This window comes from Staurois parvus, unplaced genomic scaffold, assembly GCF_062004578.1.
Source record: "Staurois parvus isolate SC_StPar_1 unplaced genomic scaffold, SC_StPar_1.0 ptg000013l, whole genome shotgun sequence".
NCBI lineage: Eukaryota > Metazoa > Chordata > Amphibia > Anura > Ranidae > Staurois > Staurois parvus.
Genome location: NW_028317809.1, coordinates 3,066,761 through 3,094,313, shown reverse-complemented (window position 1 = coordinate 3,094,313; position 27,553 = coordinate 3,066,761). Strand labels below are relative to the sequence as shown.

The following is a 27,553-nucleotide window of genomic DNA, read 5'->3' as shown; positions in this document are numbered from 1 at the left end:
ATGAATCGTGTGCACGTTTCTTTTTGCTTTTGTTTCCCATACTAGTCAATGTGAAGGCAGTCAACTGTAGCAGCTGAACTCAGAAACAGTTCCCAATACACCAGTTATGCCTATACCATGTGGAAATGACTTTCTTAGGTGAAGAGATGGCTGTTCACTACAGAGGGCAGCATTGAGCTGATTTTGGATATGGTTACAAGACATCTGTCATTCTGTGTGCAGGTCCTGATCAAAACACTTCAACAAGTTGTACGTGGGTAAAAAACTGGATAAAAGATAAAAAATAGTAAGCGTCACAATCAGGGGTGCTTAGCCACAGAGAAAACCGATGTGTAACAGTGATTGCAGGAGTACACCTAAAGGTAGAGAGGCAGTGGAGGGTTCTGATGGTGAAACATAGTAGGCTAGACAGTTGCAGTGGTGTACTGGAGGCTGCATGACGATGCAGGAGCTAAGAAAGCAGTATTAAACCCAAAAGCAAGCTACCTATTATATTGCAGCTTTCCAGTTCTTAGATATGACTGCATTAGTTCTCTTTTTTTAGGCTTTCTTTATTTTTTACCTTTTTATCCAGCCAGTAAGTCTGTTATTTTTCAACAGAACTAGCTGTACTGCAGATGTATTAGTTAGAGGGTTGATACATACCATTTAATGTTGACAGGGGTGCTTACAATGGCCAGCCTTTTATTCGTTTATGTAAAACCTTTATTAGAGAAAAAAAATGTTGCTGTAACTTTAAAAAGTATTAGCATGAAATTGACTTCAGTTTGTTAGTGTATTTAAGACTTCTAGTGCATCTAACACCCCCTCCCCAGATTAACAATGCAGGATGGAGGCACTCTAATAGAGGAGGTGTGTCACTGGCCAGATTACTAGGTGAGGGAAAAAAAGCTTAAAAAAAGAAAACAAATGCAGCCACAGCATCTAAAATGGCAAGATGCTATTTAATATTATAATGCATTTTTGGTCTTGGGTTTAATACCATTGGAAGGCACCTAGGGGAGCACTAAGAGACCAGGAGTGCATAGGAGCACACTTGGGGACATACATGGGGTGCAGTTGGAGACTGGTAGAGAACAGGAGCACACCTAAATGTGTGGGGCACTTGGATACAGAGGAGGGCACTTGAAGATACAGGATGCTCAAGGGACAATGTACTTGGAGACATGCACACAGGGTGCACTTGGTGCACAAGGGGCAAAGATTCTTTGAGGCATGAATAGGGTTAGGGAGCTTGACGTGGAGGATACAAGAGTCAATAGGAAGCAGGATAACAATGGCATGGGACCTTTTGGCTTAGACAGAGCAATGTGTTACTTGAATGCCAAGCCACACGTTGCCAGGACCTTTAAGTAAGTACCAGTCAGTAGAGCTGTAACCCAAAATGCTGAATCCTGGGAGAGACGAATGTTAGAATAAATGGGTTACGTTAAAAGAGTAGTTGTATACTATGGGGTTGATTTACTAAAGGCAAATAGACCTTGCACTTTGCAAAGTGCAGTTGCACTCTGCAAATGTGATTGCTCCAGAGCTTAGTACCTTTACTAAGCTTACACTGTGCAAAGAATAGCCAATCACGTGCAGGGAAAATAAAAAAAAAAAAACAGGACTTTTGCTTGCACATGATTGGATGATGGAAGTTAGTAGGGATTTTGCTCATTTACTAAGTGCTGGAGCAACTGCTCTTGCAGAGTGCAACTGCACTTTGCAAAGTGCACAGTCTATTTCACTTTCGTAAATCAACCCCTGTATGCCTTCTTGCACCTTTTTATATACTTTTTAATCTTTAATTGTTATGAAGCTCAGTTGTGCTGCATATAAACGCAACACTGCAGTGCTCCTCATCTGACACCTATGTTCCAGTGTGACCAGGACACACAGAAAATAACTATTTTATGCATGCTCTTGTGGAAAACAGCATTTTTCTAGTGAAGTGTGAATGATCCCTTAGGCTCGGTTCACATCTATGTAGATTGAACAGAACTGTAATACTTTTTCTATTAACTAAAAATAAAATAACATACAAGATACATAAAAAACACAACAGTTGGATTTTTGGTGCAGTTCCATTGAAGTCTGTTGCACAAAAAAACACAATCTGCTGTGGGAAAAAAGTCCTTGACCCTTTCAAAGAAAAAAAATGCACTGGCTCAAAACACACAGATTTGAACTAGATCTATAGGAAATCATGATAAATGGACTTTAATGTGTTTCTGCAAACTGGAAAATGCCCTGAAATCTGCATAAGTGTGAACCTAGGGTTAAATAGAAAGAAATTTAAGGCTGAATAACGTAAGATTTTTCATCTAAGTTTTACCACTGTTTATTAACTGGTATAAAGTTATACAAAACACCTGTGCTTGCCAATAATGGTTAAAAACAAAAAAGCGTAGCATCGCCAATCAATGCCAAGCAGAGACTGCAAAACAAAATCTTGGGATGTACAATATGAAAAGGGAAATAAAAGATGCTAATATATTTTGTTAGTCTATAACTTGTCTATCAATAAATAGTCTCATTTAAAATAACAAAGCTAAACCTGGCTATATACCTGTACAATTGTGTTCAAAATGTTTTCGTTTTAAGAACATTGGTTCAATTTCCTAATTGTTAGTGGGGTCAAACCAACATTTGTTTTTGATGAGAAAATTCAATGTAGCAGGATGGAAGATTTTTCTTGAACAAACACATTTCTGACCGTGAATATGGTTTTTATTCTGGAAATTACATTCATTCCAAAACTGAATGTTAAAAGCAAATACAATATATCAATAAAAATGATTGACATTTATCCTGTCATTGAATGTACAAAGAAAGTTCGTACAAACATTCTTTTGAAAATCTATTAGTATATAGCCAGATATTTTGATCCAAAGAATTGAGCTAACTGCATTGGGAAATTATGAAAGGGGTTTGTGGCAGTAGCTGCCTTCCTATGGCACAACACTGCACCTTTATCTTGAAAGATCAGTAGCCACAACACACTTTTCTGATCAGCATTAAGGACAGGTATGAACAATGTTTAGCCCATGTGCATCAAATTCTGGAGTTTTCATGTGCCTATGAGGCACAAGTGCAGTATCCAGCCCAGGGGCACACTGACAACTCATGGGGCCCCCGGGCAATAGGGGATCACGAGGCCCCTGTGTCCTTGCCCAAACTCAAAAAAGCCTATGAAAAAGGTACCAGGGGCATCTCATGGGGCCCCCTACTGACCCCGGGCCCTCGGGCAGTGCCCGAGTTTCCAAATGGTCAGTCTGCCCCTGATCCAGCCCTGCTGCCAGCAGTCTATCAAATTCTATGACAGGTGGAAATCCGCTGTACTGATTGCTACTTGCGTTTAGGGCTTCATGCGTTCATGGATACCTGCGTTCCAGGCACACAGACCTAAGTGCATACAGTCCTAAACATGAGCACCGCTCTGTACAGCATCCAGCTACTGCTTATTTCCCCCTGCCATGAATTTTGATAGGCTGCTGGCAGCTAGGCTTGATCTATGCCTCCTGGCCATTGTGCACAAGGCCTAGACCTTCCCATTGAGTTTTACTTTGCACAAACTTAACTCTATAGCTGGGTGTATGTAAAAACATATATGCTCACCCAGTGATCCAGTGGTGTTCTGTAGGGATCCAATCCTGCACTTCCACGATCCGTGTCTTTTGTGTTCTTGCAGCATGGTGTCATCAGGGGGCCAGCCTAAAAAACCAAGAAACGACAGCCACCCCTGTCTGATAATGCGTCGCATGCCCAATAGAGTACCCGGTTGCCTCCTGGAATGCGTGGTTTGGGTATCCCAAGAGGCTGTGGGCAATGAATACGTCATTCTTGCCTAAGCAAACAAGTTAGTACGGAGTGGTGCTCCCCGAAAAGGGTATTTCAAAATATCTGATTAGTTGAGAGAAGGGGAATGAGAGAAAATGGGAGTGTAGTGTGAAGATCCACTTTCAGAGATACAGTGCGACATGATACACACATACTGAAAAAAATGATTGTTTTTTTTTTTAAACCGGCTCAGTGGGACAGGCGTAAGCCAACATATTCACGTCACATATGTTACAATGCTTATGTTATGTTTTGATGTGTTTTCATTCCAGAACTTACTGTCTTCAAATAGCCTGTCCAGGTACCACAATTTTTCATTTGGCTTCTGCATTGTTTTTATTGGAGGTGAATTGCTTAGTTTTGTTTTGGACTTTATACTTTCCAGAAGAGAAGGGAGTAACCAGAGTCTCATTTTTTCCAGCCCTCACTAAGTTTAAGAAATAATACCATTTTTTTTACACTTAAACTGAACTTAGTAAAAAAATATAATAAGATTAGCAATAGTGAACAGCTGCGGGTTTCAGTGTTAGGTTATCGTCACCCCAAAAATGGTTTGCGAAACACAGTGCAATTGGCTGAATTGGATCGCATGGGTGTGAACACCCATGAGATCCGATTCCAGTGCACAAAAAAGAGGGTCCTTCACCTTTCCTGCGGGTGCATTGTGCTATTTGAGCCATAAAAAATGAATTGCTCAAATCGCACTGCAAAAGAATCGCATATGATTTGAACAGGAATGCAGTGCAATTCCTGTCCAAATCACATGCGGTTCCTGCACGGCATCAGTGTAAACCGACCTCGGTCATCCTTTTTTCGATACATACGTTAGCTGAAAAATCACCAAATTTTCCAGCTGGCCTAGGTAATGTCAGATCAGATACTACCTAAGGCTAGGTTTACACATATGCTGCTCTGCGAGTTGTGTTTTTCATGGGCACAGCAGCACATTCATTTGAATCTTGCTACAGGGATAACAACCAGAAAGCATGGTGCACCATGCTGGTGTCTTTTGATATTTTATTTTCAGTAAAAAAAAATGTATAAGCAGTGGTAACTCACTGGATTGCCAATTAAGCTGATATGGTAGATTTAAAAAACTCAATTTATCTGTAATTTTTATTCTATTTATTCTTTTTTTACCTACACAAAGGACAACTTGTATTTGACTCACAGGCAAAACCACGTTTTAAAACATGTGTTTTGTAAACAGATAGGGGGCGCGCGCGAGGCGCGCCGCCGCCCTATTTGTCCCGTGGTTCACCGCCGCAGATGTCAGTCGCCGGGTCACAGCCGCTCCTTAGCGGCTATGTCCCGGCGATCGGCGGCAAACAGTGACAGAGAGTACAGCTGCAGTAGCTGTGCTGTCTGTCACTTCCCTGTCAGCTCGAGGATGAGCTGATCAAGAAAGAACAGTTTCTCGATCAGCCTTGTCCCGCCCAGTACACACCCCCGCCCCCTAGTAAAACACTTCCCTCACTCCTATAACCCTTCCCTGCAAAATAAAGTTAACCCCTTCCTCCCCATTGCCATTAGTACAGTGTCAGTTTTTTTTTTTTTTTTGCACTGATCACTGTATTAGTGTTTTTGGGGATGTCAGTGACCCCAAGTCAGTACCCCCCAATGTCAAAATGCCCACCGCAGTCCCGCCATAAGTCGCTGGTTGCTGCCATAAGTCCCTGATCGCCGCCATAATTCGCTGATCGCCGCCATTATTAGTATAAAAAAACCCCTAAAAATCCCAGTATCTCTCCCGCCATTTGTAAACGCTATAACTTTCACGTAAACCAATTAATTTACACATATTGGGTTTTTTCTTAGCAAAGACATGTCGCAGAATACATTTTGGCAGAAATTTATGACTAAATTAGATTTTTGCATTTTTTTTTACTGGACATGTTTTATAGCAAAAAGTCCAAAATATTTTTTTTTCCTCAAAATTGTCAGCCTTTTTTTTTTATAGCACAAAAAATAAAAACCGCACAGGCGATCAAATACCACCGAAAGAAAGCTCAATTTGTGGGGAAAAAAAGGATGTAAATTTCATTTATGTACCATATTGCATGTCCGCGCAATTGTCCGTTAAACTAGCTCAGCGCTGTATAGCAGAAAAATGGCGTAAATTGCAGTATTTATACCATAGTTTGTAGACGCTATAACTTCCACACAAAGCAATCAATATACACTTATTGGGATTTTTTTTTACCAAAAACATGTAGCAGAATACATTTTGGCCTAAATTTATAACCAACTTTGAGTTTACTATATATTTTTTATAGCTGAAAAGAAAAAATATTGTTTTTCTTCAAAATTTTTGGCCTTTTTTTGTTTATAGCGTGAAAAATAAAAAGCGCATAGGTGATCAAATTACACAGAAGGAAAGCTCTATTTGTGTGGAAAAAAGGACATAAATTTCGTTTGGGTGCAGCATTGCATGACCGCGCAATTATCAGTTGAATTAGTGCAGCGCCGAGTAGCAAAAAGAGGCCTGGTCATTAAGGGGGGTAAATCCTCTGGAGCTCAAGTGGTTAAAACACATTTTGGAAACATAACTAAACTGTGATTACTTTTTCTGCAACATTTGTTTTTGTAGAAACTATTGTATTTTTGTGATCACGTGGTAATTAAAGCCCTTACGTGGAAGGCAAGGTTTGCTCTGGTATACTTTTAGATAAGCGGGTGTTCATCAATATCTTTACAATTTAGCTGGTACTTAAGCTTACCACTGTTTACATTTCGGCTGGTTCCTGATGAGTAGTCTCAAATTTGTTTAGTGGATGGCCTTGTCGACCCCTTTCCACAAGACATCCTCTAATTTTTCAATCAAAAGAACAGGGCGGAAAACTGTTGGCCGAGCAGTAGGAGATTCATCCTTCCATGCTGTATAACAGTGGTCTCCAAACTGTGGCCTGGGGGCCAGATGTGGCCCTCTGTTTGCCTTTATCCAGCCCTCGGGACACTATTCCTTCCACTGACACCAACAATGGGGGATAATTCCTGACACTAACACCAATGATGGGGCACTATTCCTCCCCATAATACCAAAGGTGGGATTGTTTACTCCCACTAATGTCAGGAAGTGTTCTACTCCCACTGGCCAGAGTCCGGACCCCTAAAGTCTGAAGGATAGTAAACTGGCCCTTTGTTTAGAAAGTTTGGACACCCCTGATGTATAACATGGATGGAAGAATCTGTTGGATTTTTTCATTCAGCCTGTGAATAATGCATAGTCAATAGTGTATGGCCAGCTGTACACTAAAAGGGATGCTTGAACACAAAGATCTGCTCTAGTGTTTGGCTCACTAAATAAAATATTGCAACTGCCGTGCACGCTTGGAGCGGGTTAGCTACGCTTTCCTATAGAGTTATATTGCGTACCATGTGTTTGGTGCACTTTCTGAAAGCACACGAAAACTCACGCATGCTACATCTTTGGGGCACTTTCAGAAAAAGGAACCATGGCATGGCAGGGCTCTTATGTAAAAAGAATTGTACGTTTGTAATGCCTGAATTTTATATCTGTGATTTTTTTTTATTTCCTGTTTTTATAACAAAATAAGCCATGTTTGTGTTTTTCACCCAACATGTCTCATGGTTATCAGCTAGGGCAGCTAAAAATGTAAAAAAAGGCACGATTCGCTAAATTATAATGTATATCTAGTGAAAAAAGATAATTATTTCTAACCATATGACTGTTATTTTTGACCCTCATTGGCATGTTGCTGGAAATAATTGTAGTTTAATTATAGCAGAACTCTGTGTGCCAATTCAAGCTTTGTGCTCATTCATAACTGAATATTTTTTTATTCTAAAAAAAAAAAGCTGATAATATTTAGAGATGACGGCTCCATGCATACTAGTGTGTTTTTAAGCTCCTAGAAGCTATTATGAGCATTTTTCTTCTGCTCCTAGAAACTAAATAGTGTTACCCTATGTGTCCAAAAAACAAGATATACCTGTGCTCAAATCCCAATAGTTGGTACATGCATTTATCTATCAGGTGCTGAAGGGATGTAACCACATATTAACACTAGAAATTTTGAACGACCTATCCTATGTGTCCCTGTTTTTCAAACTTAAGCTTTTAGGACCATGCAAAAAAATTGTTTTTGTAGAGTTTTTGTGAGTGTTTTCCCAGCAGAAAATAAATGCTGAATGCTCCTAAATGCTTCTAAACACTACTAACCACTTTTTGAGTTTTTTTTTTGTTCAAGTACTGTAAAAACGCTAATAAAATGCTAATTTTTTTCAAATGTTTTTTGAGCTTATAAAAAACGCTATTGTGCATAGAGCCGAGCAATAGTTGTTTGGTTACATTAGAGACCAACTCCACCCAGAAAACCTTTCCATTTAGGGTGGTTATGGGCATATTTGAGGCACTCAGCGGCTTCTGATATCTCCCATGGACGTCTACATTACTGTACATTATGATGGCAATTCTGACCCTACTGTAATAGGTGTGGCAGCTGGGCAAAACTAGGCTTTCTGATGAGAATATTTCCCACTGCAGTCTTCAAGACAACAGGGGGAATTCAGAAAGGGTGTCTTAGACACCCTTTAGAATTACCTCAGCCCGCCGCACTGAAACTGTAGGTGCTTGAGTTTGATTCATAAACCTACCAGAGACAGGTACATGAATCTGTCAGATCCTGTCCATACTGGCCATTCCTTCCTTCTTCATCTCCGCGTTCAATTCCTGGCCACTGTGGTTGTCACAAAAATAGGAGAATAACACCAGCTCAGAGCTGATTTTAATTATTGCCAGTTGCCCAATCTGGGAACTGGTGGTAATTCTTTAAGAATGTGTTATCCATGTTGGTGATGTTACAGAAATTGGCACAAATGCTTGCCTGGACTAAGTGCAGGTAGTTCTAAAGGGGCCCTCCACCAGAGATTTGACATTATGACTAAATGAATTCCTCAGCATGTATTTCAGTTTAGCGTGACATTTTTGTTCTGGGTGAGTTGTTTTTAATTCTACAGAATTTTTATTTATTTAAATGCCTAATAACAATACATTTGTAAATATATGCTGCCAACAAATTATAATCAACTTAGATGAAGCTGTGCACTTGGCCAATGTGAAAAATAACTTCCATTGATAATAATTTCCAGAAGGAAGTCTCAGGGCGAGGTCAGTTGGGTGTCTGCATGTTTTCTCTTGTGAACAGCCTCAACATAGGACAGGAAAATAATAGCGATTTCTCTTCTACATCCAATTTAGCAGTTTTGTAAGTTAATTACTCTCCCCCATGCTGCTGTCACAAAGGCAGAGCAATTCCCATTCATTCCTAAGCTGATCCAAAGCATCTCCGCAAGACAAAATGCGCAGTTCTTGTCTATTGAGAAGAATGCTGTTTTTAAAACCATCTATCTTATCACCCTAAATTAGAGACAATCATATTAGACAGAAGTGGCAGCAGAGAGTCAATTAGCAAATACAGAGTCATGCTGCAGGGTAGAAGGTTTATAAATCCAATGGTTAATTATAATTAGTGTTTTGGGAATACATACTGTAGTATATTTATGGCAGTGCATAATGTTTTATTTAATTGGAGGTTATTGAATATTGTGTATTTGGGGATACAGTTCCCTTACTTTGCTCTGTTATTATTATTATTATTATTATTATTATTATTAAAGCACCAGCAATTTACTCAGCGCTTTACATATATATTATACACATCAGCTCCTAACCCTCAAGGGGCGTACAATCTAAAGTCAATAACTTCCGTTCATACACACACATACTAGGGCTAATTTAGACAGGATCCAATTAACCTACCATCATGTCTTTTTGGAGTGTGGGAGGAAACCGGAGTACCCGGAGGAAATCCATGCAGGCCCAGGGAGAACAAGCAAACTCCAGGCAGGTGGTGCCATGGGATTTGAACCAACAACCCTAGTACTGCCAGGCAGAAGTGCTAATCATTTAGCCACTGTGCTGCCCATATGCTAAATGACAGTATCTTAATACAGTTAGCGTGTGCCTTCGTTTTCTTTTAAGTCTTTTTTTCCTTTATTTTCACATAGTGATCCATTCAATAACACACATCTGTCCATTCGTGTCCACACCTAATTTCACCATTTTATCTGAGAAAGAAGCCATGTTTGTCACACAAACTGCTAAACATGTCTGCCTTTGTTCATCTCTATTACATGGTGGGTTAATGGGAGTTGTAGTTTTCTAAGAAAGATAAGGATGCTTGTGCTTACAGTGTACTGCATTTCTGGCAAGATCAATGGGTGTTTTCTGGAAATGTTATTAAAGTCAACCTGTCACTTTGATGAAGCCACAACTAACCTTTTAAATTAAGACTTGGCATAAACAGTGCAAGGTGCAATACATTTACAGCCCATTACTTAAGAGTACTCTGGGGACGCAGCTTCATAAAACTGGTAGCACTGTGGAACACTCAACAACTTCCATAAAGTAATACAGTGGAATATGTGTATACTTCAACCCTTACATGAAATTATGCAATATGTGATGCCACGGGTTATATCCTGATTTAATGTCCACATTGACTATAAATCAGCAAGTTAAACAGTAAGAATAAGATATATATATATATATATATATACACACAGTCAGGTCCATAAATATTGGGACATCGACACAATTCTAACATTTTTGGCTCTATACACCACCACAATGGATTTGAAATGAAACGAACAAGATGTGCTTTAACTGCAGACTGTCAGCTTTAATTTGAGGGTATTTACATCCAAATCAGGTGAACGGTGTAGGAATTACAACAGTTTGCATATGTGCCTCCCACTTGTTAAGGGACCAAAAGTAATGGGACAATTGGCTTCTCAGCTGTTCCATGGCCAGGTGTGTGTTATTCCCTAATTATCCCAATTACAATGAGCAGATAAAAGGTCCAGAGTTCATTTCAAGTGTGCTATTTGCATTTGGAATCTGTTGCTGTCAACTCTCAAGATCCAAAGAGCTGTCACTATCAGTGAATCAAGCCATCATTAGGCTGAAAAAACAAAACAAACCCATCAGAGAGATAGCAAAAACATTAGGCATGGCCAAAACAACTGTTTGGAACATTCTTAAAAAGAAGGAACGCACCGGTGAGCTCAGCAACACCAAAAGACCCGGAAGACCACGGAAAACAACTGTGGTGGATGACCGAAGAATTCTTTCCCTGGTGAAGAAAACACCCTTCACAGCAGATGGCCAGATAAATAACACTCTCCAGGAGGTAGGTGTATGTGTGTCAAAGTCAACAATCAAGAGAAGACTTCACCAGAGTGAATACAGAGGGTTCACCACAAGATGTAAACCATTGGTGAGCCTCAAAAACAGGAAGGCCAGATTACAGTTTGCCAAACGACAGCTAAAAAAGCCTTCCCAGTTCTGGAACAACATCCTATGGATAGATGAGACCAAGATCAACTTGTACCAGAGTGATGGGAAGAGAAGAGTATGGAGAAGGAAAGGAACTGCTCATGATCCTAAGCATACTACCTCATCAGTGAAGCATGGTGGTGGTAGTGTCATGGCGTGGGCATGTATGGCTGCCAATGGAACTGGTTCTCTTGTATTTATTGATGGTGTGACTGCTGACAAAAGCAGCAGGATGAATTCTGAAGTGTTTTGGGCAATATTATCTGCACATATTCAGCCAAATGCTTCAGAACTCATTGGACGACGCTTCACAGTGCAGATGGACAATGACCCAAAGCATACTGCAAAAGCAACCAAAGAGTTTTTTAAGGGAAAGAAGTGGAATGTTATGCAATGGCCAAGTCAATCACCTGACCTGAATCCGATTGAGCATGCATTTCACTTGCTGAAGACAAAATTGAAGGGAAAATGCCCCAAGAACAAGCAGGAACTGAAGACAGTTGCAGTAGAGGCCTGGCAGAGCATCACCAGGGATGAAACGCAGCGTCTGGTGATGTCTATGCGTTCCAGATTTCAGGCTGTAATTGACTGCAAAGGATTTGCAACCAAGTATTAAAAAGTGAAAGTTTGATTTATGATTATTATTCTGTCCCATTACTTTTGGTCCCTTAAAAAGTGGGAGGCGCATATGCAAACTGTTGTAATTCCTACACCGTTCACCTGATTTGGATGTATATACCCTCAAATTAAAGCTGACAGTCTGCAGTTAAAGCACAACTTGTTCATTTCATTTCAAATCTATTGTGGTGGTGTATAGAGCCAAAAATGTTAGAATTGTGTGAATGTCCCAATATTTATGGGCCTGATTGTGTGTGTGTGTGTGTGTATATATATATATTGTGACAGTAGGCAGGTGAAATCACCTGGTTGCGTCCTGGATGAACAATACACTAGAGGGAAGTGCTGAGTCCTTCTGCACGGAGGTAATGAGCCCAGCTGAAGGTAGTGGGCTCATTAAGACCTGTATAAAACTTCCCAGAGTGCTTAGGGAGTGGCTCCAACCTGGAACCAGATCTGTGCCTGAACTGTCTGGGGGAGCTGACCTGTTATCTGTGTGCAGAGAGACCAAAGCCTGTGTGGCTAGCCTCCAAGTACTAGCAACTAGGTATAGCAGCAGGCTGTACCTAGTGGGTAGCTAGGGAAAGCTGTTGTTGCAGTAAGTAGCCAAGTTGGCCAGGATTTATTTTTGATGTTTCTTTTTGGTTTACCATTTTTCTGTAAATATTGTAAATAAATTGCACCTGTTTGTTTTCACCTCCACTGTTGTGCTGTGCCTATCTTTTTGTGTTGTGCACCCATCCAGGGGGTCACACACACCCGCTGCCGAGCTAACCCCGTTACATATGGTGGAGGATGTGGGCAGTTGTGGTAAATAAAGGCCAGCATGGAGGAGATAATAAGACAGTTGGCTCTGGCAAATGCCAATCAACAGCAGGCAAATGCCAATCAGCAACAGACTAATGCAAGTCTCCAGCAGAGCATTGCAGCTCAGCAGAAAGCCCTGGAGGCCGTCATGAAGCAGCTCCAGCAGAGGCAACAGACTGAGGCTAGTAGTGATTCTGGTAATACACCATCATTTTGTGTGGGCCGTTTATTGCCAAAAATGACTGGAGATGATCCTGAGGTGTTTCTAACCACATTTGAACGGACTGCTGAAAGGGAAAAGTGGCCTAAAGAACAGTGGGCTGGATTGATGGCCCCATTATTAACTGGAGAGTCGCAAAAAGCTTACTATGACCTGGAGCCGGACCAGGCCAAAAACTACGATGTGCTAAAAGCGGAAATTTTGGCCCGATTGGGTGTTACCCTCGCTGTCCGTGCTCAGCGGGTACATAATTGGATTTTTCGGCTTGGGAAACCTCCCAGGTCACAGATGTATGATCTCATTCACCTGAGCAGGAAGTGGCTGCAGCCAGAGACTTTGACCGCCCCAAAAATTGTGGAATGGGTCGTCATGGATCGGTTCCTAAGGTCTCTGCCTAATGCTATTCAAAAGTGGGTCAGCCATGGAGACCCAGAGACCGCAGACAAGCTGGTGGATCTAGTGGAGAGATACATGGCTACTGAGAACCTGACCTCCTCTTCCAGAGACTCACGGACTTTCCACCCTAAGACCAGACTATCCCCAGCGGCGGGTAAGATGACTACAAGGGGTGAGGGTGGAGAGAGTGAGAGGGTGGGAGTATTACCCAATGTCTGGCAAGAGCGGCCAGGAAGGCCAAGGCCGCAAGAAGTGGCGAAAAAATTTATTTGTTACCGCTGCCGGCAAGAGGGACATATTGCAGCTAATTGCCCAGTGGTGGATGAGCCTATGCAGTGTGACTTTCTGAGCAATAGACGTCAGTCGCTGTTTGTGACAGTAGTATGCACGGCCAGCCCGGGCACTGAGAAACATTTGTGCATGGGGACACTAGGGAGTATCCCGTGGCTACTGTGTTTTTTGAGACCCCCAAAGGTAACCTGTCTCATCAGGTAGGATTGGTACCTCACTTACCACATGATGCCATTGTGGGGAGGGATTTTCCAAAATTCTGGGAACTCTGGGATTGTTCTGACCCCCCCACTGTCTCCCCTGCAGACCAGGAAGGTGAATCCCAGAAAGCGTCTGAGTGTGGTGAGGTCTCTCCCAAGTTCCCCTTGTCGGTACTAGCTGGGGAGACCCAAGGAACTGGGGAGGAGCCCGCCTCCTCAGATGAAAATCTGCCGGTTGTGGAGTTCTCAGACTTGGAGGTGCATAGGGAAAATTTTGCCTCCGAACAGCTGAAAGACCCCACGCTGATAAAAGCCCGGGAAAATGTAGTAAAAGTAGATGGCCAACTAGTGAGTCCTGAGAAAACTGCTGCTTATCCATACTTCCTTGTGGAAAGGGACCTACTCTATCGAGTTGCTCAAGGGGCAGAAGAAACCATTGAGCAACTGGTGGTGCCCCGACCTTACAGGAAGTTGGTGTTGGAGTTGGCCCATGGACACATCCTTGGGGGTCATTTGGGGGCGGAGAAAACACGGGAAAGAGTACTGCAGCGGTTCTATTGGCCTGGGGTCATTAAGGAAGTAGAAAATTACTGTTCCTCTTGCCCCGTGTGTCAGAAGTCGGCCCCTATGCCCCATTTCTGTAGTCCACTGGTACCTCTTCCCATCATTCAGGTCCCCTTTGAAAGGATTGCCATGGATTTGGTAGGTCCGCTGGTGAAATCCGCTAGAGGGCATCAGTACATGTTGGTCATACTCGACTATGCCACCCGCTATCCAGAAGCAATTCCACTCCGAAATACCTCTGCCAAGACAATAGCTAAGGAGCTATTCCTTGTGTTCACCCGAGTGGGTATTTCAAAGGAACTGCTTACGGATCAGGGAACCCCCTTTATGTCCCGGGTGATGAAAGAGCTGTGCAAACTGTTTAAGGTAAAACAGTTGCGCACCTCTGTGTATCATCCCCAAACTGACGGGTTGGTGGAAAGGTTCAACAAAACCCTGAAACAAATGCTAAGGAAGGTGGTAGATAAGGATGGAAAGGGTTGGGATTATTTAGTACCCTATTTGATGTTTGCCATCCGGGAGGTACCCCAGTCCTCCACAGGGTTTTCACCATTTGAGTTGCTCTATGGGAGACACCCAAGGGGGCTGTTAGATATCGCCAAGGAAACTTGGGAAAGTGAGAGTTCTCCCCACCGGAGTGTGATTGAGCACGTCGCCCCAAATGCAGGATAGAATTGCCCAGGTCGTAAAGGAACATTTGGCCCAAGCACAGTTAGCGCAGCAGAGGGTGTACAATCGGGGGCCCAGACCAGGTCATTTGCTGAAGGAGATAGAGTGCTAGTGCTAATCCCTACGGTTGAAAGCAAATTCCTGGCCAAATGGCATGGCCCATACGAGGTGATTGAGAGAGTGAGTGAGGTGAATTACAGGGTCAGACAACCAGGAAGGCAAAAACCGGAGCAAATCTACCACATTAATCTTTTAAAGGCCTGGAGGGACAGGGAATCCCTAGTTGCTGAGGTTTTGTCACCAGCGCCATCTAACTGCTTGGTTCCGGAGGTTGGAATAGCAGTCACGCTGTCTACAATTCAAAAACAGGAGGCTAAAGAGTTTGTGCTCCGCAACACATATGTTTTTTCTGAGCTGCTGGGACAAACCTCGGGGGTGGAGCATGACATTATCACCCCACCGGGGGAAAGGGTAAAACTGAAACCCTATAGAATCCCAGAGGCCCGACGGGAGGCAATACGTGGGGAAGTACAGAGAATGCTAGATTTGGGGGTGATAGAGGAGTCCCAAAGTGACTGGTCCAGCCCCATAGTGTTGGTGCCCAAACCAGATGGGAGCTGGCGATTTTGTAACGACTTTCGACAGTTGAATAAAGTTACAAAATTTGACACTTACCCCATGCCAAGGATAGATGAACTAATCGACCGACTGGGAGCAGCCCGGTACATGACAACGCTAGACTTGACAAAAGGTTATTGGCAAATTCCCCTAGCTAAGTCAGCAAAGGAGAAGACTGCATTTGTAACCCCAGAAGGGTCATTCCAGTATAAAAGAATGCCGTTCGGGTTACAGAATGCACCGGCCACCTTTCAGCGAAAAATGGATCAGATTCTTCGTCCCCATCAGAAGTATGCTGCAGCGTACTTGGACGATGTGATTATCCATAGCGCAGATTGGGCCTCACATTTGCCAAAAGTTCAGGCTGTGCTAGACTCAATACGGAAAGCTGGGTTTACGGCCAACCCAAAGAAGTGTACGATTGGACAGGAGGAGGCCAGGTACTATTGGGAGAGGGGTAATAAAACCTCAGATAAACAAAGTGGAAGCAATACAGAATTGGCCACGCCCAAATAACAAGAAGCAGGTACGGGCTTTTCTAGGAATTGCTGGCTACTATCGGCGATTCATTCCCCATTTTGCTTCTATGGCAGTACCCCTAACCAACCTGACAAAAGGGAAGGAGTCTGTCATGGTTAAGTGGTCCCCTGACGCTGAAGCAGCCTTCCAATCTTTAAAAAGGGCCTTATGTAGTCAGCCAGTCCTATACTCACCGGACTTCTCAAAAGACTTTGTGGTCCAGACGGATGCATCCAATGTTGGCTTAGGAGCAGTGCTGTCCCAGGTTTGGCAGGGGGAGGAGCACCCAGTAATCTATCTCAGCCGAAAGCTAAAGTCTCACGAGGAAAATTACGCCACGATTGAGAAGGAGTGTTTAGCGGTAAAGTGGGCCCTAGATTCCCTTCGGTACTATCTGCTGGGCAGACATTTTGACCTGATCACAGACCACGCTCCCTTGAAATGGATGGCTCAAAATAAGGAGACCAATAGAAGGGTAAATAGGTGGTTTCTGGCCCTACAGGAATGTACCTTCATGGTGAAGCATCGCCCTGGAGTTCAGATGGGAAATGTGGATGCTTTATCCCGGGTACATGCCTGCCTGGCTACTGGTGTTACAACCCCAAGGTTGAAACAAGAGGGGGGGGGGTATGTGACAGTAGGCAGGTGAAATCACCTGGTTGCGTCCTGGATGGACGATACATTTCTCCGAGGTTCAGGCTGTATGGGGATTTGTTCCACTAGAGGGAAGTGCTGAGTCCTTCTGCACGGAGGTAATGAGCCCAGCTGAAGGTAGTGGGCTCATTAAGACCTGTATAAAACTTCCCAGAGTGCTTAGGGAGTGGCTCCAACCTGGAACCAGATCTGTGCCTGAACTGTCTGGGGAGCTGACCTGTTACCTGTGTGCAGAGAGACCAAAGCCTGTGTGGCTAGCCTCCAAGTACTAGCAACTAGGTATAGCAGCAGGCTGTACCTAGTGGGTAGCTAGCGAAAGCTGTTGTTGCAGTAAGTAGCCAAGTTGGCCAGGATTTATTTTGATGTTTCTTTTTGGTTTACCATTTTTCTGTAAATATTTTGCACCTGTTTGTTTTCACCTCCACTATTGTTGTGCTGTGCCTATCTTTTTGTGTTGTGCACCCATCCAGGGGGTCACACACACCCGCTGCCGAGCTAACCCCGTTACAATATATATATATATATATGATTTATATTAACCTATATTGACAGATTTACCAAGCTGTGGCTTTTGAGCTATGGTGACATTGCGTATTCTGTTTCAACCACCTTTATTTATTTTTTCCAAAAAAAAGAAATAAAGCACTAGTACATGACAATACCGAGAAATAAAGAAAAACAAAAGAAGGGTGGTAGGTGCAAAATACCTAAATGTGTGCACATACATTGTCATATAATATGTAATGAAAGTAGATTCAACAACCAAGGGACTTTAGCTAGTTTTAGGCTAGATTCACACTGAAGCAGTGCAAATTCCTTCCGTTTGATTCAAGGAGCATATGTGGTGCAATTCTGTTCAACTTGGATAGCAATTTGTTTTTCCTGCAGTTTTCATACAGTTGCGCTTTTGGAAGAATTAATTATCTTTCTCTGTAAGCCACATCAGTGTGAACCAGTGCTTAGAGAGCACAATGTATATATAATATCACCTAAAACAACTTCGAACAGAAGGATGAAGGGGAATGATAGTAATGGGAAATGGTATAATACCCATTCATATGCCCGCTTAAGAAGAGCTGAGAGGTTGTAAATGCTCATGTAAGCATAGAATGTTAGATATACTAGATTCTCCAACTTTAGATAAGTTTTGGGTTTTTTTCTTTTTTGCAGACAAATCATTCAAATCTGGAATAATGATATAATTGCTTTGTTTTCAACAGATGACCCTGGAAACACAAGATTACTTCCACAGGCTGCTAGCGTCATCAATGAATTTCCTGAATATGGGACAACAGAACCTAGAGAAAATGATACATTTAAAGTCAGCCAAGGACATTTAATTGAACCAATACAATGTATAGAAGAAAAAAGAGACCTTCACAAGGCCAACCCTGTAGTACATAATGACCATTTAACAGAACAATCTGAACAATGTTTACATGACAAATTAAAGCATGGACCCCAACGTTTAACAGATGGTGCAGACAGCAACTGTTCATCAACGCAAGAACTTAACACACAGGAAGGATGTACTTTGGCTGTCAATATAGAAAACATTGTGGATAATCCTATTGTTCCAAGTCCTCAGACACCAGAACAAGTTGAAGAAGTGATGGTTACAGGTCAGGAGGACACCCCCTACACACCTATAGCACCTGTTCTTCAGGATAAAAAGTCTTATTTATATGTAGAGAGAGAGTTGGCAGCAATCTCAGAAGAGGAAACGCTCTCAGAATCCTCACTATCACAAATCACAGAGATTGCTGACTATCCAAGATCACAACATAGTAATATTTCCTCTTCAACAGCAACTATCATGGATAACAGCAGTGTTGAAGTAGAAAGCACTGTGATAAGCAGAGTGAATAAGGAAGATAATAATGGCTCAGCTCAGTCACAATCTGCTATGCCAATATGTGTAGAAAATGCTGCTCATAACGGTACTGGTACAGCAACGGTACAAACACAAATGGTGGTTGGGTGGGAGGACACTTCACCATCTACAGCTGATGAAAAGCAAAATGATACAACGTCCCTTATAGCTGCAGGAACAAATAGCTACATTCCAAACCTTGAGAGGACTAGTGCCATAATGGGAACAACTATTTCATCGGTAATTCAGAGGCCTAGGAGTGTGTCTGACACCGGTCAGTATCAGGATGGTTTAGACAATGAAGTTTTCATAAAGGAGCCTGATCCTGGTGAAGATGTTCGATCCTTTAAGAGGTGAGGTGTAAAGATGTGTAGTTCACATGTGGTTCATCCATATATTTTGAGCACTACAGGAAACCTGCTGTGTTGATGAACAATTCTATCAGTTGCGTTTTCACACAGATATTTGTTCTTCCTCTTTAAGAATTGTGAATTTGTGGTTCCAACAAAGGAAAATATTATCCATGCTAAATGTTCATCCTCTGCATGCACCAAGTGCAGTTTTCACACAACAAACTTGTTATTCCCTTGACATGCTCTCATCAGTTCAGGCCACTTAATGTTAGCGCATTGGAGTGGAAAGGGTTACAGGACAGTAAACCTATGTCCAAGAATGCTAATTTTAAATATGAAATTTGTTGTACTGACAGACAACCACTAATGACGTTCAGATCTCAACTAGAGCAAGACATTTTGAAAACAAAATTGAAAAACATTTGAGTGGATGCTGGTTGGCATACGCGACCCTGTAGCCATATAGACATGCCCCTGACAACCTGCTATACACATATCTTCTCCAGCAACCATATACATTGTTTTTTTCTTAGCAGCCTTTCCCTATAGACATGTCTTTGCCAACCTGCCACACACGTATCCTCTCCAGCAACCATATACAATTTTTTCTCTTTGCAGCCTTGCCCTATAGACATGTCTCTGACAACCTGCCATACACGTATCCTCTCCAGCAACAATATAGTTTTTATTTTCTTTGCAGCCTTGCCCTATAGACATGTCTCTGACAACCTGCCATACACGTATCCTCTCCAGCAACCATATAGTTTTTTTTTTCTTAGCCTCCTTTCCATATAGACATGTCTCTGACAACCTGCCATACATGTATCCCCTCCAGCAACCATATACAGTTTTGTTTCTTAGCCTCCTTTCCATATAGACATGTCTCTGACAACCTGCCATACACGTATCCCCTCCAGCAACCATATACAGTTTTGTTTCTTAGCCTCCTTTCCATATAGGTATGTCTCTGACAACCTGCCATACACGTATCTGCTCCAGCAAACATATACAGTTTTGTTTCTTAGCCTCCTTTCCATATAGACATGTCTCTGACAACCTGCCATACACGTATCCTCTCCAGCAAACATATACAGTTTTGTTTCTTAGCCTCCTTTCCATATAGACATGTCTCTGACAACCTGCCATACACGTATCCCCTCCAGCAACCATATACAGTTTTGTTTCTTAGCCTCCTTTCCATATAGACATGTCTCTGACAACCTGCCATACACATATCCTCTCCAGTTTTTTTTTCTTGGCCTAAGGCTGGCCATACACTATAAAATTTTCTATCCAATTTCTGCCAAATTTCTTTTAGGTTTACCTTCAACTATGTAATGCAAGGACCTGCCTAACTGGATACAATTGAAAGTGTTGTTTAGGTTTGACCTCGTATTTTATGTTTTTTAGTAAATCTAAAGTAAAAATCTCAAGAAAATTGTATAATGTATGGCCAGTCTTATATGGTTTTCATCCCTCACCCTCAAATAGCCATACACACAGCTGTAGCAGTCACATATACAGTTGTATTCTCCCACAGCACTCACATATACAATTCCATCTTCCTACAGCTGCCCCATATTCTATATACAGTTCTCTCACAACATCAGCTGTTGCACAGTTCTGCCCCCCCTGTGTAATAATTTATACAGGTCTCACTGGTTACAGGGAGGTAGTGGAGAGAGCTGTGTTCACAAGTGCGGATATATTTGATTCTTTGGATTTAGGGGAATAAGCTTTGTGTACAGGTGTGTTGATCTCACTGGTGAGATGGATATTGTAAAGTATGTTTTGGGAAGTAGGGTGGGGAAAAGGTCTTAGGACAGAAGGGACCGGGGGGTGCTTTTGGCTCTTGGTTCCATACCTTGGAATGACAAACTGGAGTGTAGAGATCACTGTTGAAATGAATAGGAGTTAGCTGTGATCAATAGAAGTGAGGGTAAATAGTTTGGCATGGTTACTGCAGACTGACTTGTAGAGTGAGATGTGCGTATGAAGTTTAGAGCTCACTGGTAGCATGGGTACAGGGGAGTGAGATGTGTGTGCTTGGTTTAGATTTCACCAGTAGCCTGGGTCCAGGGGAGTAAGATGTGTGGGCCAAGTTCAGATATCAGATGTGTGTGTGAAGTTTAGATCTCATTGGTAGCATGGGTCCATGGGAGTGAGATGTGTGTGCTAAAGTTCAGATCTCACTGGTAGCATGGGTACAGGGGAGTGAGATGTGTGTGCTTGGTTTAGATTTCACCAGTAGCCTGGGTCCAGGGGAGTGACGTGTGTGTGAAGTTTAGATTTTACTATTAGCATGGGTCCAGGGGAGTGACACGTGTGTGTGTGTGTGAAGTTTAGATCTGATTGGTAGCATGGGTCCATGGGAGTGAGATGTGTGTGCTAAAATTCAGATCTCACTGGTAGCATGGATCCAGGGGAGTGACGTGTGTGTGAAGTTTAGATTTCACTATTAGCATGGGTCCAGGGGAGTGACGTGTGTGAAGTTTAGATCTCACTGTTAGCATGGGTACAGGGGAGTGCCGTGTGTGCTTTGTTTAGATTTCACCAGTAGCCCGGTTCCAGGGGAGTAAGATGTGCGTGCCAAGTTCAGGTATCAGATGTGTATGTGTGTGAAGTTTAGATCTCATAGGTAGCATGGGTCCATGGGAGTGAGATCTGTATGCTGAAGTTCAGATCTCACTGGTAGTATGGGTCCAGGGCATTGACATGTGCGTGTGAAGTATACATCTCACTGGTAACATGGGTCCAGTGGAGTGACGTGTGTCAAGTTCAGATCCTACAGGTAGCATGGGTCCAGGGAAGTGAGGTGTGTGTGTGTAGTTTAGATCTCATTGGTAGCAAGGGTACAGGGGAGTGGAATGTGTGTGCTTTGTTCAGGTCTCACTGGTAGGATGGGTCCAGGGAACTGAAGAGTATACTAAAATTCAGTTCCTACTGGTAGCATGGTTCCAGAGGAGTGAGATGTGTGCTAAAGTGCAGATCTCAGCAGTGACATGGATGTAGGGAAGTGAGGCATGTGTGGAAATGTGGGATATTTGTGAAAGAGCTCTATGTAATGGAGTGTGGATGTAAGTGGTAAAATAGATATTGGTGATTAAACTCTGTGCAATAGCAGTGGGGTGAAGGATCTTGCTGGTCAAATAGTTACTGTGGTTATGAGCTGTATAAAGTGGAGTAGATATCTCACTGGTGACATGAGTATGGTGAGTGAGCTTTCTCTACGTGGGGGGAACGGATGAGCTTAGGCATATTCAGATCCTAGTCCAAGCCCACCTGAGCCAATCATAATTGTGTGAGCCATTTGATGCCCCGCAGCCATACTTATACAAAGGCCAAGTATACGCAGGGCTGCGGGGTGGGGAATTTCTTGCCCGCTTATGATTGGGGGTATGCAGTGACAGTTTTCTGGTGGGATAGCTCATGTGCATATGGGCTATGATGTGAATCTGCTTGAACTCATCCCTATTTGGGAGTAGAACTTACTGGTAGTATGAATAACAGAGAATGAACCATACAGACTGGTTTCTCATGAATTTCTGAGTTCTAAAAACGTATTTTAATTGGGCATTGTTTTTACATAAAGAAAATCTTTATTATTATGACTAATATCACTTTTAATAAGCCTTTAATGAACACCTTTAGAAAATGTCAAAAAATGTCAAAAAAAAGTCATTATAACCATAGAGATAGATAGGAATATGCTTAACATTGGATATTTTCAATCTCTGGAATTTTTTGTACCAAGAAATGCTTCTTAAATTATTCACTCAACTATAGTACAATTAAACTTGATAATAACATCACTGTCACTGTTTACTATTTGTTTATATTCTATCCCTAAAATACTGTATATTAGGACAAGAGTTGGTGGCCAGAATCTTTCAGTGGAATCATGCTGTGCTTGCAGTGTATCATATAAAAGCATATGGCTCTTCTGTTTGGCACCTACTTTAGATCACACGCAGGGGCGGACTGACAACTCATGGGGACCCCGGGCAATAGGGGATCATGGGGCCCCTGTGTCCTTGCCCAAACTCAAAAAAGCCTATGAAAAAGGTACCAGGGGCATCTCATGGGGCCCCCTACTGACCCCGGGCCCTCGGGCAATGCCCGAGTTTCCAAATGGTCAGTCCGCCCCTGATCACACGCAATGCGAGGTTGATTTACTAAAGGCAAATAGACTGGGAACTTTAAAAGTGCAGTTGCACTTATTTTCCCCAGAGCTTAGTGAATGTGGTGAAGCTTCACTTTGTAAAAAATACCCAAACAGTTGCAACATGATTGGATGATAGAAATCGGCAGGTTTTCATCCCATTCATTAAGCTCTGGAGCAGGGGCGGACTGACCATTTGGAAACTCGGGCACTGCCCGAGGGCCCGGGGTCAGTAGGGGGCCCCATGAGATGCCCCTGGTACCTTTTTCATAGGCTTTTTTGAGTTTGGGCAAGGACACAGGGGCCCCATGATCCCCTATTGCCCGGCGGCCCCATGAGTTGTCAGTCCGCCCCTGCTCTGGGGAAAAACTGCAAAGTGCATAGTCTATTTGCCTTTAGTAAATCCACCTCTGTCTTTCTCACTTTCCCCCTTCATCTTCTTATCCCCCTTCAGTTGGTATTTTCACAGGAAGTTCTGTACATGGGACTGCTGTAGCAACATACGCTCTGATGGCCGCACTTCACAACTTCAGGATCTCCAAGTCAAATTACATGTCATGAATGTGCGCAAATTATATAGCATTGATGTGCCCAAGTCCCTTTAGAAAAAAGCTCACAATAAACTCCACATCTATAGTTATGTCTGGTGCAGAACATGGGGCCTTCATACACCAGTAGAAGAGATATACAGTAAATTGTCATTCCTTCCAGTGGGAGACAGAGTAAGCCTCAGGGAATCACATGTGATTCACACCTTTTTATCAAAATCCTACAATTTTAGCATCGCTCAATGGGTGTTTTTTGCATTTTAGCCTGACAAAAACATTATAAAATGCAGAGAAATAAGGCACTAAAACATGCCAAAACACTTTATATTTCAACAGTGTGCATCCAGCCTCAATGTTAAATGTGAATAACTGCAACGCCCAGGGTTATACTGGATTCACACTGATGCTTGCTAACAGACATTTTGATGGTTGTGTTTTGTATGTCTTTTAGCTCACAAATCATGTGCAAAGGTGTGAGTGCAGCTGAGCCTGGAATGCATCAAATGCCTTACACTTTCATTGAAGAAATAGAAATGCTTTGGCTTTGATGATGATAGTGCTTATTGAAGTGACTGGAGAGATGCTGAGGCTTACAGTTACTGTGATATATAGGACAGAAGGGACAGGGGAGTGCTTTTGGCACTTGGTTCCATGACTTAGAGGTGTGTACCTGGCTCGGTAGCAGGATTAAAGTGTTACTAAACTCAGGACCCTTCATTCACTCTATCTGGTCTCCCACAGTATACAGAACGTGGAAATGCAATTATTGTAGTAAATATAAGCTGCTAAATACCCTTTCTTATCAGCAGTATATAGCAGTCTCCTGAATTCTATTATTGTCAAGCAGAGCACTGGTTAAAGCTTGTATGAGGAGTTTTCATTGTGCTCTGACTTTCCTATGAGGCTGCATGACACCTGACCATCTGTCTGGACAGCACTAATTGGCCCTGTGCTGATTCCATGCACCCTCCCAAAGGAAAAAAAAAACCCTCTAGCAATACACACTAAATTGAGCATGTGCAGAGCGACTCCTAGAGCTCTGTAATATCAGCAGATGGATTGGGGACAGAAGAAGAAGGGTAGGATCAGAGAAGACAGGATCAAACAGCCTTTTTACAGAATGTGAAGGAATAACCCCTTAGGTTCCACAATGAATATAACAAACATGCTTTACTGCATATGCAGACTGACCTTACTGTTGTGGGCTTAGTAACACTTTAACCAAGGCTACTTGGCACAAAGCAAGTAAGATGTGTGGACTGGGAGTGGAAACTTAGGGGTGGTACAGGTCTGATCTGTGACCAGCCTGGGGGAACTGGTGCAACAAGCTGCATGATAGGTATGCTTTAATATCTTGGAGAGCACATTGGATAACTCGTGATGAAATGTGCCTTCTCACCTAGATGGCACATACTTAAGCACATTTACTTGAACACTATAATGCATACTGTAGCACTTTGTACATACTCTACATGTCTCCATTGTACACACTTTAATGTATTGTGTATATACCCTGCTACTTTCTGTTGTCTACCCTCAAGCTACCCAAACAGATTGACTTTATTGACCCTCATTGCATCTTTGGAGCCTAAATAAGAATATGTTTGTATATACTGTATGTAAGTCATATCACAGAACAGCATCACAATGGTGACTGTGCTAAAACTTGTTTGTATTGCTAAAAAAAAAAAGTCCCTACCAGTCTGATGCTTCAGCTGACCCCGCCGGCTCTAATCCTTGAGAACTGAGTGAGCACATGACTCCTGATTGCTCAGCTCTCTGTTATCTTAGTGTGTAGAGCAGTGACTGTCAGTGATGCTCTGCCCATCCAGCACTTACTGGAGCATGGGCTGAAGAGGGGGTGCTGAGAGATGGAGCCAGCTGTCCATCTTGATCCTATGCTGTCCCTGCTAGCAGCTCCTTTCTCCTTTCTTCCTGCTTTCACAGGCTTAACTGAGAGCAGGAGAGCCATTGGCTGTTGCTGCTGTCAGCCAAATCCTTTGAAGAGGGAGTGGGGGAAGAGCTAAGCTGCGCTGTGTGGGTCTATAAACTCACACAACCTGGATCGGTGGCTCACGAGTGCCTCCATAGCAAGTGGCTTGTTATGGGGGCACTTGCCGAAGAGAAGCAGAGAGTACCAGCAGAGGACCCAGAAGAGGAGGTTTGGGGTCGCTCGCACTGTACGATTCCATTGCACAGAGCACGTAAATATAACATGCTTAATATGTTTAGTGAAAAAACATTGCAATTTTTTTTTTCTTTTTAGTTTTGGATAAGGTAGTTTTAATTAAGGAAAAGGTAAAATGACTGACCGTTTTATTTTATGTTGTTTGCCTCCTGTTGGGTAGATTTCCTTACTTACTTTTTGTCTTAGAGATGCAAAAGGAACTGAGAAGAAATTGCCACTTAGCTGACACCAGAACAGGTGTCCCCATTAGAAAATTATCCGTCACCTCTTGTTCTGGTGAAAGTTGGGAAATTTTGTATTTCCTGTCACTTTCTGTATTGGTCGCAGTGATCGCCAGAGTGAATAGAGAGTGCGAATCTCCCAATAAGGGTCACAGACAGAAAAAAAATTGATATAGGTTTTAAAACTTCCACGCTTTGTCAAAAAATGTGTTGTCTTTAGACATTAAAGTGTTACTAAACCCAAAACAGTAAAATCAGTCTGTATATGCAGCAAAGCATGCTTGTTATACTCACTGTGGAACCTAAGGGGTTAATCATATGCATTGTGTAAAAATTCGGTTTGATCCTGACTTCTCTGATACTCCCCTCCTTCCAGTGTTTCCCTCTTATCTCCTGATAAGGCATATGGTGTGGAGTCACTCTGCACATGCTCCGTTTGGTGTGTATTGCTAGAGAGGTTTTTTTTTTTCTTGGGAGAGTGCATGTGACCAGCACAGGGCCAATCCGCACTGTCCAGACAGAGGTCAGGGGTTCTTCATCCTACTAGAGCAAAATAAAAACTCCTCCTACAACCAGTGCTTTGCTTTACACTGATAGAAGTCACTAGACTGCTGTATACTGCTGATGAGAAAAGGTATTTATCAGTTTATATTTACTAAAATAATTGCATTTCCATGTTCTGTGTACAGTGGGAGACCAGATATAGTGAATACAGGGTCCTGGGTTTAGTAACACTTTAAGCGCTGTTAATGTGCTATTTTAAACTATTAAATATAGCTAATTACAAAATTTTATTTAAGCCCTAGGATTATAACTGATGACCAACATGAAGACACATTTAGATCTAAAAGATGTTCTGAGGACTCCACGGACTTGTATAGCTCACAGTTTGAGAACATACTGGACAATACTTCCTTATATTATAGTGTGGAATCACTTGACACCTTATACTATGAACCAGATAGCTTTTTTAGTTTTGAGATGCCACTCACTCCAATGATTCAGCAGCGAATCAAGGAAACTAGTCATTACTTGGAGAAGAACACAGTTGAAGTTGAGCAAGAGATCCTCAAAGTCGACCCAGGCAATGGAATAACAATGGGGTTCTGCAATGATGTCATCAATGGGTTGGATAATATTACCAGCGTGGAATTAAGTAAAACTAATGAAGGGATGGAGCTCTCAGGAAGGTAAGACAAAGCTGTTGTGTTGATAATCAAAAGAGAATTCTTATACCTTGGACTTAGATATTGATTTAAGAATACAGAATATTATCAATATTATATATTTACATGCATCCTAAATGTTAGGGTTTCATATCCTCCATGCTATCACAGAACATCACTTTGAAAGTGTCCAACTCTACACAATAGTTGATGGAGGAAAATTAAAATATATCAAATTTTCCTCAGTGAAGCCCTCAGCAAGGTTTGTTGTAGTCAGTGGAATAGTATGGAATAATTCGAAACC

The 27,553-nt window shown here is 42.3% G+C and overlaps 1 protein-coding gene across 1 annotated transcript in view; it reads left to right on the top strand.

Moving 5' to 3' along the window:
- Window positions 1-27,553, top strand: part of PSD3 (pleckstrin and Sec7 domain containing 3) — a 661,118-nt gene that overhangs the window by 159,761 nt on the left and 473,804 nt on the right. Inside the window, exons 3-4 of the mRNA XM_089675248.1 lie at window positions 17,959-18,964; window positions 26,884-27,273. Of these exons, the coding sequence (XP_089531374.1) occupies window positions 17,959-18,964; window positions 26,884-27,273 (1,396 nt within the window). The remainder of the gene's footprint in view (window positions 1-17,958; window positions 18,965-26,883; window positions 27,274-27,553) is intronic.